The sequence below is a fragment of the Rosa rugosa genome, chromosome 2 (genome assembly GCF_958449725.1).
Source record: "Rosa rugosa chromosome 2, drRosRugo1.1, whole genome shotgun sequence".
Lineage (NCBI taxonomy): Eukaryota > Viridiplantae > Streptophyta > Magnoliopsida > Rosales > Rosaceae > Rosa > Rosa rugosa.
The window spans coordinates 69,815,537-69,830,244 of record NC_084821.1 but is presented as its reverse complement, the minus strand read 5'-3'; the positions used below and the strand labels follow the sequence as shown (position 1 = coordinate 69,830,244).

Below are 14,708 nucleotides of genomic sequence, written 5' to 3'. Positions count from 1 at the left end.
GATGGGCCGTGGTCCGTTGTCGAAGAGGAAGAGATGACTGAGAAAGAGAACAAACTGAAACAAACATATAAAAAACAACATGTTAATTGGTACAAACATATAAATTCAGTTTGGTCCGTTGCCTGGTAGTTTAATTGGTCTTGGGCTGTCAATTGGTACAGTGTCGAATTACCCGCTAAATAATATTGGCGGGAACAGGCAGCACTAGAGAAGACACCCAAAGTCAATGTGTGTAGGCTTTTACTACTATAGTGGAATTAACAAAGAGAGAACAAATTTCTATCAACTGACTCAATTGTGAAGGAAAATAGAAACCTAAATCCACAAAAAAAAAAAAAGGACAGTAATCTCGCTGAAAGAAAATACTTGATCCATTTCGAAACTAATGTCTAAAGTTTAAATGCATATCTAAACAGATTGAAAACATTGAGTAAATATCAACATCGATTGATTTAAAATACACAAGCACATATACGGTAGCGTGTATGCTTGCTGCAGAAAAACAGTGAAAAATAAGACTTCTAAATACCAAAACAGAAGTGTTACACATTTGCTTTAAATTAGAAAGAACATTTCATTCTAAGCTCCAAGGTACAAATTAAAGCTAGCTTGTGTAGTAAGTTTAACTATGCTAGCCACAGTGTTTAGAATAATCTAATCAAATCAAAGAGACATATACAATAGTCAAATATCAAACTCATTTGCAGATGGAGATGGCAATGGTAACCGTAATACTAGACTACTAACTGAAGAAAAGAACCGGAAGCAAGTAGGTAAAAGCAAAAATTATTAAGGGTCAAAACAATAGAAGAGAACTGAATTTTTTGAATTTTGTACTTTGTCTACAATCTAACCAATTTAAACTCCGATCAGATCAAATCTGTTCAATTGCATACTCAACTCCCAACCATTTCATAAAGAATACCAAAACTTCAACTCCTTGTTTTCCAAACATCTAAATTGAATACAACATTGAATAATGATTGACCTGAAAAGCAGTTTAATCTACAGAATCTGAATGGATATTTTTTACATGTAGCCACCATATGGATGATGGTGAGCATGGCATGTAGCTACAAATAAAGTCTGTCTGCTATGGAATTGTGTAGGCAGGATACCTATTTGATATGCAACAATTTGTTATTATCTATCGCCCTTCGATTATCGTTATGGTAGCTTCATTTCCTGAACAAGTACTTTTCACATACTGTGGTTGAGAAGGAGAGACTGCGTTGTGGAAAGTGAATATAGGCTTCATAGGTTGTGGACTGTCTGTGTTACTACTTAGCATGAGAACTACTTCCGACATGCTTGGCCTATCCACAGCATTGTCTTGTACACAAAGAAGCCCAATCTGCAGACATCTCATTACTTCTGTTGACGAATATAAATCAGCCAATACTTCATCTACTAACTTTAATCCCCTGCCTTCACTCCACAAGTGCCATACCTGAAAAAAATTTGAATATGATGGCTACAATTCTTAGACTAATGTATTTAGCTTGTTAAGTATTGTTTAAGCTATACGAAAGAGACTGCTCAAGATTTGAGATTGAGATTTAGTGTGTGAACGTACATAAGCTAGGAGGCTTGGCAGTTGGTCATTGTAATAGAAGCTGTTATTCTTCCTACCGCTAATAATCTCCAATACCAAGACTCCGAAACTATAGACATCAGATTTTTCAGAAAATATCCCTCCCATGGCATATTCCGGAGACATGTAGCCACTGCACAGGAAATTTATCAGCAAAGTTGATAAAATTGCATCAAAACCAAAATACCTCCACATATGGCATGAAACTATCTTCAGTTAAGTTTAAATGACAAAGGGGAACAGGAGTTGATCTCTCCATTCATTCAGTATATCATTACGAATGACAGAGTATAACACTAGAACTTAAGTAGTAAAAGAACATGTCCAAGAATAGGAAAGAGATGATATTTACCGTGTTCCCACAACCTTCTGAGTATTTTCTAGATCCTGTGTCCCTTGAACAATTCGTGCCAATCCAAAATCTGAAATTTTTGGATTCATTTTTTCATCCAAGAGAATATTGCTGACCTTCAAATCTCTATGTATTACCTTCAAACAAGAATCATGATGAAGATAAAGAAGTCCTCTAGCAACACCCTGAATAATATTGAAGCGTCTGGCCCAATTGAGCTCCGCTCTTCTTGACAGATCTAATCAACAAAAATATTGGAAATGTAAACAGTATCCCATGCATTGGACAATAAAAACATTGACCATGACAAAATTACTAGTCTTTAGTTGCCAGGAAATTTTTGACAAAGTTGTATGAACAATAGTGAAACAGGGCTATAATATAGTCTAAAATTGGTCCTGTTTAAGATGTTCTCCAAGGAAATAAAAAACTGAATGTGTACTCACAGAATACGCAATTCAGTAAATAGTTAAAAGAGTACTAAATCAGAGGGTTATCTTGCTTGATTGTCTAATTATTGAACATAATTCAAGGATTTTTCCTTCCCTGATTATTTAGTACAGGAATTCATTAATAGCTCTGTGTTACTAGGCAGTTGTATTGCCAAAATCTAATCTTAGATTCTGAGAGAATCATCGAAAGAGTTCAGAGATCACCAATTCTATAAAATTAAAAAGAGAGAGATAAAGAGAAATTGTAAAGTGCTAGTGAAACTAACCAAACAGAAGGGTATCCAAGCTTTTGTTTTCCATGAATTCATAAATCAGTAACTTTTCATCTTCTGTGACACAGCAACCCATGATCTTAACAAGATTTTTATGTTGAAGTTTGGAGATCAACAACATCTCATTCTTGAACTCTTCTACTCCTTGTCCTGAGCTACGAGATAGTCTTTTTACTGCTATTTCCTTCCCTTCTTGTAGCTTACCCTACACAAGGTACACAAATTAGTCATCGCATCATTGTACGTGTCTTGTAATTAATACTACAATAATGTCTAGGGGCATGGAACAAATGATAGAAACTCACCTTATAAACAGGGCCAAATCCTCCTTCGCCGAGTTTGTTTGTGGAGCTGAAATTGTTTGTTGCAATTAAGATGCTATCATAATTATACATGAATTGCTCTGCCCGATCGTGCTCTCTTATACATTCTAGAAGAGTGTCACTTGAAGTCTCAGTCGTATCAATTGACTCAAAGTGCTTAGTTGTTACTATTATGTTTCCTGCAAATATAGCATGCATAAAATAAAGAGTCAGAATGAAACAAGAAAAATGTCAGATCAATTAGCTCACAATTTTATCAAAGTAAGGCAACTCAAGAAGTGGATATCAACCAGCGAATACACACTTAATATAAACTTATGCATGGAAACTGTACTGACTACATTAATACTAAGAGAAATGAGGGAAATCATGGCCTAATGTAGTTGTACCTCTGTAACTCAAACTCTTACCCTTCTTTCTAGCTGAGAACCTGTGCAAACCGAACACTATGAAACCCAGAATACTAATGACAAAAATAGCTGTGAGGCTGACAATTAGTTTTGTCCGCTTTCCATAACCTGGGAAAGTTGAAATTATAATACTTAACACAAGGCAGAAAAAAACAGATACAGCTAATCCTAGAATTCTGGAAATTTATAGTTCACCTGAATCTGTATGTGCTAGCCGAATAAAAAGATCTTCACCGCCAGAGCTAAACTCCTGTATATCAATGAGGTCTTTGGACCATACCAAACACCCTATATTGAAGACATACGCATAAGCCAGACAAGAACAATTACTCAAGCACTGTGTCTTACAGTCCTCATTCACATCGTCAGATAAAGATGTCAGATATTCATGAAAATCAGGTATTTTGGAGTTCTCCATCTTCCAAAACCCATCTTTCTTCCCCATTGACGAGACTGATGTATTTGTGCGTCTCCCACAAGACAATGGGGTTTCCCTCACACAACCTCTTGTCCAGTTTCGTTTGCTCCATTCCTTGCCTGACTGGGGTATAAACCCTTTCAAACACTTGCAGACTGTAGGGTCAGAAGCTTTGCAAAACCCAAAAGGTCCACATGCTCCATAACTTTCACATGTATTAGTCGGTACAGCATAGTTAATACTCCATTTCTCGCCATTTTCCGAAAGCATAACCGTTAAGATTCCATCAGAAGATATGTCCAAATATGCAAGAGTTTTGTCAAAAAAACTGTAGGAGAAGTACCTTGTTCCCTGTTTCACATTATCATCTAGAGTAAATCCACTTAGATATTGAGAATCCATATTAGGTACACCAATGAACTTTGATTTATCCCATGGACCACTTCTCCAGCGGGGAGTTGATCCATTTTTCCAAATGAACACTTGTGTTGGCATCTGTGCTGACAATCCAACCGAGAATATCCCAGTTGATGGATCATTTTCACCTTTCCATGATGTCAACAAATTCCATTTTCGAGTATTACTATCAAATCCCAGCAACATGCTTGGCAGAAGTGAGTCACTAGGATAATCAAAACTCTGCCACAAATCAGCTCCCATATCATCTTTGAGAACAAAGGTTCCATTGTCTAAAAGAACTGCAGCTGAACCATTAGTTGACATCGAAACATTGGTTGACCAGACAGAACTCTGCTTCCCATCTACAAGCTCCAGATTTCCATTGCTGCCAATCCTCAAAGTAGCCAAGCTGTCTGTAACTGCAAGGGGATTTTCTCTGTTAGCCACCCACACAATTTTACGAGGAAATATACTTTTGTGCCACAACCCCACATACTTATTAGCAGAATTATTAGGACTAAAAAATCCCAATTCAAAAATTTGACCGGGAGAGACTAGAGTTTGTTCCTGTGCTAATGATTGTGAAGGAGTTAGATCATAAACTTCAGACCAATGTTGTGAGGGAAGCAAGCTGAAGATGAATAGGAAGAACATGGAGGAATTTAAAACACTAACACTATTGGTTCCAACACCTATTGGCATCGCAATAGTGAGAACATCAAAATAATGAAGAGTATGAACTGGTTTTTGATGAAATTCAGAAGCAGAACTTTATTAACTGAAGATGATAGATATTCATGTATCAAGGGTGTTAATTTCTTACCAAACGCGGGATGCTTAATTGTCATTGTCAACCAATAAAGCATATATTACTGAACTGTCAATGTAACCAAATGAAATTATCATTTTTTACTATATAGTAGAAAGTTCTGTCAAACCTTTGAAAGTCATGACCAGAAAACTTTAAATAACCCTGGATACATGTCTCAGCAAAAATAAACAATTCTTAGGTTCCTTGTGGAGCAAGACTGACTTGTGGAGGTCATTTGACTCAGTAAACATAGTTCCATATAACCAATTCAATTGGGTACTTAATATACATGTATCAACAGTTCAATTCCCATCCACCTATTAATCTAGACGCCAACAAATATATGAATGGCACATACTAATTGGGATGAAATAACAAACACGAAGAGTGTCAGGCTCCAACGCACACAAGTAAGCTTGTGAACACCTTGAGTTACACAGACCATTGACACAGTCCACATTTCACTATCTTCTGTGGTCGCTTTCAGATTTTCAACTAAGGGCATGATTAATATTGAGAAAAAGAATTGAAGTTTAAGTGAAGGATAGACATCTGATAGGTAAATTCAGCACAAAGAAATTCAGAAAAAAGTCAAACAAACCCAGTAAATATAACCCATAAATCTTCTCCCTCAGTCCCTCACCTAAAACCAATCAATCTGTACACGAATCTATCAAAACAATCATCATGACAAATAGCTCTTCAAGAGCCCAAACCATATAGAAGCAGAAATTGATCAAAAGGATTGATAGTTTCCAAAAAGGGTCCAATGGGCAACAATCAAATAAAATTGCAATGCCAAACTTACCCAGAATCAATTCATTAGAACTATAGTAGTGAACAAGAATCCAAGTATCCAACATACCAGAAAGGAATCAAGGGAAGTAAGAGCAGGGTAATGGCGGAGACTCAGAATTCCGAGAACAAAGATAATAATGCACCATTTGAGGAACTCACCAAGCTGCATTTCATCCCTGGAACAGAAGCAGAAGAGACCTGTCCTCACCTCTAGCGCAAGTTAGGTTCACTGCTTGAGGAAGAATACATGGATGACTTTTCTTCTTCATAATTTCTCATATTCTCAGTCAGTGCACTAATATGAACACAGTCTTGTTGACATATAAAAGTTGAGAATTTCAGAATTTTTTTTTCTGATTCACACTAATTAAGCCTATAGACTACAATCAAATATTCAGAGCAAAAAAGTGAAAAAAAGAAAAAAGAAAAGAAACGCAAGTCATTTATGTGGTTGTTGACCCATATAAAATCATTAACTCATAAAATACAAAATAATAATTATTATTACAAAGCAAGCTGTGCTATACATTCTGATGCAACAGTTTGCAAGCACTTATCGTCCTTCAATCACTGTAATGGTAGCTTCATTTGTGCAGAAAGTATTTTCATATTGAGGCTGAGAGAAAGTGTTCTGGATAGTGAATACAAGCAGCTTAGGCCGGTTTAGGACAATCTGTGTCACTACTTAGCATCAAAACTATATCCGTCATAGTTGGCCTATCAGCAGCACTGTCTTGTACACAAAGAAGCCCAATATGCACACATTTCATTACTTGTGATGAGGAATATGAATCACCCAATACTTCATCTACTAACTCCAGTCCCCTGCCTTCATTCCACAAGTTCCATGCATGCCTGACAATATTTAGCTTCACATTAATGTAGCTTCATATATATGCTTTCAGGTATATATGAAAGAAACTCAGAAAATCACGATTTTACATTAGGAGATAAAGTATGAAACTTACATAGGCTAGAAAGCCTAGCTGTTGGTCATATAAACAGAAGCTGGTATTCTTCTTGCTGTTAATAATCTCCAATATCAAGACCCCAAAACTGTAGACATCAAATTTTTCGGAAAATATCTCACCCATGGCACACTCCGGAGACATATAGCCACTGCACAACAAACTAATTAGTATATAACTGACGGAATTGCTTCTTTTGGTTTCTGACTTTCAAGAAAAATGTCATGCTACTAATCTGCAGTCAAACATGTCAATTAACCTTTTAGTAGTACATTATCTTTCCTGATACCATCTCAGCAAATAGGAAAGAAATTATTCTTACCATGTTCCCACAACCTTCAGAGCATTTTCTAGATTCTGCGTTCCTTCAACTATGCGTGCCAATCCAAAATCTGAAATTTTTGGGTTCATTTTCTCATCCAAGAGAATGTTGCTTACTTTCAGATCTCTATGTATTACCTTCAAATAGGAATCATGATGGAGATATAGTAGCCCTCTAGCAACCCCCTGAATAATATTAAAGCGCCTATCCCAATCAAGCACTGCTCTTCTTGTTGGATCTAATCAAACAATCAATACTATTAGAATGTAATTACCCACTAAATAATTTGGCGGGAACATGCAGCACTAGAGAAGACACCCAAAGTCAATGTGTGTAGGCTTCTACGTACTACTATAGTGGAATCAACAAAGTGAGAACAACTGACTTAGCTGTGAAGGAAAATAGAAACCTAAATCCACCAAAAAAAAAAAAAAGGACTAGTAATCTCGCTGAAAGAAAATACTTGATCCATTTCGAAACTAATGTCTAAAGTTTAAATGCATATCTAAATAGATTGAAAACATTGAGTAAATATCAACATCGATTGATTTAAAATATGCAAGCACATATACGCTAGCGTATATGCTTTCTGCAGAAAAACAGTGAACAATAAGACTTCTAAATACCAAAACAGAAGTGTTACACATTTACTTTAAATTAGAAAGAACATTTCATTCTAAGCTCCAAGGTACAAATTAAGCTAAACGTGAGAAAATGCACATAAAGTATACAGAGAGATATTTTTGATATCGTATGTCATCCCCTTTAATATGCAACCTCTAGAACTCTCCTCGGCCTTCCATTGATGGCTTTATGAATGGGTTTGTGAAATCATATAAGAAACTCTAGCTGCAACATCGAAACTAAAAGTTCTGATACCAATTAGTAGTGGGAATGGAAATACGAAAAAGATAAACCCTAATTTTTGTTGATTCCCAAATTGAGAATAGTCATGAATAAAATGACAGAAAGTAATAAAACCTAAATTACTTCATTGATTCTATCCTCCGAAAGTAGTTAAGGATTATATATCCCCGTTATTACTAGTTGGTTCCCGAAGAATGCTGAATTGATAAAACAAGACGGGAAATCTCGAGCTCGATGATATTCATAATTAATACGTCAAAATCCATATCACCAAAACCTTAGAGGGTTTACATAACTTAGATAGCAAAACATAAAAAATAAATCTCAAACATAAAAGGAAAAAAAGAAAGAAAACGAGAACATAACAGGCTTAAACAGGTTGATGCAATATTTGGCTATCACCTATCGTCCTTTTAAGCGATGTGATCGTAGCTTCATTCGCGGAACTAGGATCAACATCATAGGGTAGGGATCGAGAGACTGGGTTTTGGAATGTGAAAGTTGGCTGCTTAGGTTGTGGACCTTCTATCTCACTACTCAACATGAAAAGAACATCATGCATATCTGGCCTATCCGTTGCGTTGTCTTAAACTTGCTGAGAACAATGATAATGTGGTGGAAGTAAGATTAAGATGAATAAGAAGAACATGGAGAGATTTAAGCAGCTAACACTTCCAGATTCAATATCCATTTGATATGTTTCCCATGAAAACAATGACAGTTTATATGCTGCTGGTTATGGACCCGAGCTACTTAATTTGTGAAGACGCAATTCATATTGAAGCTGGTTAGACTTTGAAAAACTTGGAAGACGTTATGGTAGAGCGCGCGGAAGAAGGATGGAAACTTCCTGATTGGCTCATAAATTTGCCACTGTTAGCTACTTTGGTTTGAATATTAATTGCTACCTGTAACAATTTCCTGGTAAGATTTCTAGCCAGTAAAGTTTTGCAGGGCTGCACAGTTCCGGTTATTTCTTGGTACTTGTAATTGCTCTCTTTTGTCAAATTTGTACAGTAGGCTCGTTGGGGCTTGCTTCACATTTAACTCGTTTATTTCTTCAGTATGCTTTTAACTCGTGTATGCCGTCTTCTTCAACATTCTGTGAAACACATGGAAATGCAGCGGCTGCAGCATTCACAACAAATTTTGCTTCTATTTTTTTAATTAGTCGTAGATAAATTTAGTTATATTGATCAATAAATGTGGTATCATTACCAGAGAATCTATCACGTAGTGGCTCGATAAAAAAATTCTCACACAACACTACTGTCACTAAATTAGCATATGCATGATGCACACAAATACAAACAAAACTATACAGACTAAAAATAAAAATAACATCAAACCCCATACTTAAATTTTAAATTTAACCATGTGGTTGCCTAACTCCTCAAAAAGTTTTGTAAGCCACCTCTTTAGGAGCATGAGGGGCCAAAAAACTAGGACTAGAATTTACTCAATTTAGTCTCTCTCAAACTCAAAGTCGGCCTGAACCCGAACTCCAACCCAGCCTGCACCTGAGGCCCAACCACACCCATGTCGGAGACGTCATAGACCGAGCGCACTACTGCAAACAGCCACTCATGACCAGTCACAAGCCGCCACATAAGCTCTGATGCAAAAATCTATCTAAAACCATTGCGGGCACCACTGCCCAAGGACACTACCTCCATCAAACCAATGAATGGTTGTCATGAGATTGTTAACTTTCAGTCTTTCACCGTACCTGTTCAGTTGTTTCAATTGTTTGATGTAATTGAATGAGTAAACGATTTTTGTTTACAATGAATTTTTACAAAGATGATCTATAAATGTTGATTTAACTTTTGAACGGTTAGATTATGGATTTAGATTGCTGATTGTATGTAAATAAAAGATAATTTGAATGCTCACATGCTCACATACATACTGATTCAAATGCAAGTATTTTCTTGAAGAATTTTTTTAATTATTTTTCTTTTTATAAACCTTAGCCCACCCTACCCTTACATATGTCAGTGAGAATCGAACTCATGACCTTTACAAAATATGATTCAACAAGAGTTGAAGGTTGAACTGGATCAAGACAACCTCCATGCGCCACCTTTGTTTGCCGTATTGATTGACAAACTAAATGCGGATCTAAAAAATTATAGCATTTGGGAACATAAATTGATTATATGGTGAGAGGAACTTTTTTTTTGTTTTGAGGCACCACCAGGAAAATGCCTACACTATGGCTAAGCTCCTGCAGCATTGCAATGCTAAACTTATTTAGCCTAAACGGAAAATGAAAACCTAGCAAATAGATATTCTAGAACTTACTGCACGCTTATTCAAAGCGACTACAACAATAAAACATAACTAATCAATTAATACATCACTTCACATAGCACTCAAGAAGACTCGGGCCATGCAATGATGCAATGGTAAGAGGAATTTCTTTGCCAAAAAGTATTAGATGTTGCTAATGTAAGACTATCACGATGAGGTGCAGATTTTTGTGGAATTACTTTATGTGAGATAGAGTTAAATGCAAGAAGCTTTCTTGATTGAGGTAGCTACGGAAAAGAAGTAAAGGAACATTTCAATACAAACTCTAAAAGTATTCAATGGAGGTCCAGGTTGGTGTCTATATATTTTGGGGAAAACATTCATATACTACATACCCCAAGAGAATGGGGTTATTTGCTATATATCACTTATCGCCCTTCAATCACTGTAATGCTAGCTTCATTTTTGGAGGAACCAATATTTTCATATTGTGGTTTAGGATAAGAAACTGAATTCGGGATAGTGAACAAAGGCTCCTTAGGTTGTGGACCATCAATTTCACTACTTAGCATCAACGCTATATCTGTCATGGTAGGCCTATCCGTAGCATTGTCTTGTACACAAAGAAGCCCAATATGCATACATTTCATTACTTCTGATGAGGAATATGAATCACCCAGTATTTCATCTACTAACTCCAATCCTCTGTCTTCCTTCCACAACTTCCATGCCTGATCCAAAAAAAAATAAAAAATCATATTTGTTGCGAATAATTATAAATATTTATGGTTTAAGAAAAATGAAAGAGATTGCTAATAAATTCAAAATAAGATTATAAAGAATATGAACTTACATAGGCTAGAAAGCCTAGCTGTTGGTCATATAAATAAAAGTCAGTAGTCTTCTTGCTGCTAATAATCTCCAATACCAAAACCCCGAAACCGTAGACATCAGATTTTTCAGAAAATATTCCGCCCATGGCATACTCTGGAGATATATAGCCACTGCACAAAAAACTCATTAGTATATATAAACGAGTAAATTGATTCTTTTGGTTTCTGGCTTTAAGAAAAATGCCATGCAACTAATCTGCAATTAAGTTTTGACCAAGCAGGCCAATCAATCATTCACTAAAACATTATTTTTCCTGATAAAACGTCCGAGATATAATAGGAAAGAAATGATTCTTACCGTGTTCCCACCACCCTCTGAGTATTTTCTAGAATTTGTGTTCCTTCAACTATGCGTGCCAATCCAAAATCTGAAATTTTTGGATTCATTTTCTCATCGAAGAGAATATTGCTGACTTTCATATCTCTGTGTATTATCTTCAAATAGGAATCATGATGGAGATAAAGAAGCCCTCTAGCTACACCCTGAACAATATTAAAGCATGTAGCCCAATCAAGCACTGCTCTCTTCGTCGGATCTAATCAAATAATCAGTAATGTTAATTGTAACAACCATGCATGTTACTATGAAATATTGACCATCACGAGATTTAAAATTAATGAAATCACTACATTCCTATAGCCTTTATTTTCTAAGGAATAGGCATGGTTCCAGTATAGTATGTAGATGAAAAGTAGTGAGAAATGAACTGAGCAAACAAATAAATGTTGTACAGATAAGTTCTAATATTTAATGAGTTTGTCATTTATATTTGTGATGGAGAAGAAAAATCAATGACAAATTCATTACATATATATTGCAATTAATGTTTTGCCTTAACCAAATCAATGATCCTTTTGTATGTCAATGGAGAAACAAGTGAATGATAGCTTATATGTGCCATGGTACGTAGTTTAGTTAATGTGAATTGAGTCATACCAATATGTTAGAAACTTAAATTTTACAAAGATCTAGCTCAGAGATAAAAGATTATATTTAAAAAGAAAACAGGTAAAACATAGTTACTGCAGCCAAATATAAAGGCACTAAACTCACCAAATAGAAAAGTATCCAAGCTTTTGTTTGGCATGAACTCGTAAATAAGTAACTTCTCATCCTCCTTTACACAACAACCCATGATCCTAACAAGATTTTTGTGTTGAAGCTTGGAGATCAACAACATCTCATTCTTGAACTCCTGAACACCTTGTCTTGAGCTACTAGATAGTCTTTTTACTGCTATTTCCTTCCCTTCGGGTAGCATTCCCTACATGAGTTCCACAAAACAATAATTCTATTAACCCGTGTATCTTGTACCTGTTGAAGTGCTATATATGTTTTTCTTAAGAAAGAAGATATATATACCTTATAAACTGGGCCAAAGCCTCCTTGCCCGAGTTTGTTTTTGAAGCTGAAGCTGTCTGTGGCGATTAATATGCTATCAAAATCATATATCTTTAGCTCCGAGCAGTCATGTTTTCCTATATATTCTAGAAGACCTTCTCTAGACCATTTCATTTTCTTACCCTTTTTACTGGCACGCAATCTGTATAAACCAAAAACTATGGCAGCCAACAAACTCATAAAACCAATAACTGTACGGCTGGCAATTAACTTTATTGGGTTTGCTTCACCTGAAAAAAAAAAAAAAAAAGGAAGAAGAAGAAAGAAGCTTATGAGTTATATTATCATATATGGAGTTACAAACACAAGCATTAGACAGAAAGAAAAGATCAACATTGCTATACGAGTTGTGAAAGAGCTCATTTAATTACCTAGTTCTGAGTGTGCTAGACGAATATATAGATTTACTCCATCAGAGGGAAACACCTGTATATCAATGAGGTAATTGAACCAGAGCAAACACCCTATACTATTGACATATGAATAGGCCAAGCAAGAACAATTTTTTAGGCACACCATCTTGCAGTCTTCAAATGTGTCTACATCGCCCAAAGAAGACATATATTCATGATGATCTGGTACTTTGGACCTTGCCAACTTCAAAAAGCCATCACCTTGTTTTCCTGTAGTTGAGACTGAGATATTTGTTTGTCTCTCACAAAACAAATTGGTTTGCCTCACACACCCTCCAGTCCAGTTCCCTTTGCTCCATTCGTCGCTCGATTTTGGTACAAACCCTTTCAAACACATGCAGATTGGAGATTCAGAAGCTTTGCAAACCCCAAAAGGTCCACATGTTCCATAAATGTCACATGCATTATTTGGAATCTTCAAGACAGCACTCCAGTTCTTGCCATTTTCTGAATACATAAGCCTTACTGAACCATCTGAAGACATCTCTGTGTATCCAGTAATGTTGTCGACTAAATTATAGTAAGACAAATACTTTGTTCCTTGCTTCACATCATCCTCTAGAGTATATCCACTTAGATACTGCCACTGGGAATCCTTGTCCACTACCCCAATGAACTTTGATTTATCCCATGGTCCACTTCTGTAGTGAGGAGTTGATCCATTGTTAATCCAAACAAACACTTGTGATGGTGTCTCTGCTGAAAGTCCAGACGAGAATATACCCATTGATGGATCATTATCACTTTTCCAGTTAGTGAGGACATACCTCTTTCCGGATTTACTATCGAATCCTAGCAGCTGGCCAGGTATCATAGTGTCACAAGGACAATCAAAGCTCTGCCATATAAACTCATCAGCTCCTATATCATCTTTGACAACAAAGTTTCCAGTGTCTAGAAGAACTGCAACTGCTGAAGTACTATTAGATGATGATACTTCAATGGTTGACCAGACAGAGTTCTGTTTCCCATCTACAAGCTCCAGATTCCCATTGCTACTAATTCTCAGATTAGCCCATGTGTCTGCAACTGAAAGAGGTTTTTCTCTGTTGGCTAGCCAGACAAATTTCCGGGGATATATATTGTTGTGCCATAACCCCAGATATCTATTAGTGGAATTACTCAAACTGAAGAATCCCAATTCATAAATGCGGCCAGGGGAGACTAGAGTTTGTCCTAGTGCTAGTGGGTTTGAAGGAGTCATGTTATAAAGCTGAGCAGTATACTGGGAGGGAAGCAAACTGAATATGAACAGGAAGAACAACAAAACAATGCCCATTTGTTTAATTGTTTACCAGGAAAAAAAACTCTGAAGTAAATAGTTTTTTGAAGCATAGCTCTGCTATTGAAAGAAGTGAAGCACCTAGGCCACACATGATGAAAGTTCTATGATACTTCTGCCAATAGTTCAAAGTCATGGGAGACAAATTTGACATAACTTTAGGCTCCTTGTGGAGATTTTTGACTCGATAACATAGGGTCCAAGACTCTGGTGGCAACTTCTCCACCACCAAAAAAATAAATAAATTGAAGCTAGGCCAGCCATACCAAGATGAGGCAACATCCCCATCAAAATGAAAGCTAGCTTGTGTCCTAAGTTTAACTATGCTAGCAACAGTGCTTAGAATAATCTAAGCAAATCAAAGAGGCATATAACAATAGTGAAATATGAAACTCATTTGGAGATGGAAATGGCAATGGCAATACTAGACAACTTGAAGAAAAGAACCGGCAGCGAGTAGGTAAAAGCGAGAATTA

The 14,708-nt window shown here is 36.2% G+C and overlaps 1 protein-coding gene across 1 annotated transcript; it reads right to left on the bottom strand.

Annotated features, from left to right (window-relative positions):
- Positions 1-884: 884 nt before the first annotated feature.
- On the bottom strand, positions 885-14,692 carry LOC133731409 (uncharacterized). The gene is made up of 13 exons (XM_062158786.1): positions 12,909-14,692; positions 12,499-12,767; positions 12,190-12,400; positions 11,434-11,671; positions 11,096-11,246; positions 10,678-10,973; positions 3,599-4,989; positions 3,383-3,511; positions 2,976-3,172; positions 2,665-2,875; positions 1,947-2,184; positions 1,577-1,727; positions 885-1,450 (listed from the first exon to the last, which is right to left on the bottom strand). The coding sequence occupies exons 1-13, from the start codon at positions 14,227-14,229 to the stop codon at positions 1,148-1,150; spliced, it is 5,106 nt and encodes a 1,701-aa protein (XP_062014770.1). The 5' UTR covers positions 14,230-14,692; the 3' UTR covers positions 885-1,147.
- Between the last annotated feature and the right edge of the window lie 16 nt (positions 14,693-14,708).

Excerpts from the sequence above, each read along its gene's own strand:
- LOC133731409 (XM_062158786.1), bottom strand. The coding sequence starts at position 14,229 with ATGGGCATTGTTTTGTTGTTCTTCCTGTTCATATTCAGTTTGCTTCCC. Across the intron at positions 12,401-12,498 it reads GCTTTGGCCCAGTTTATAAG|GGAATGCTACCCGAAGGGAA; the intron begins GTATATATATCT and ends GAACTCATGTAG. Across the intron at positions 2,185-2,664 it reads CTTGGATACCCTTCTGTTTG|ATCTGTCAAGAAGAGCGGAG; the intron begins GTTAGTTTCACT and ends TTTGTTGATTAG.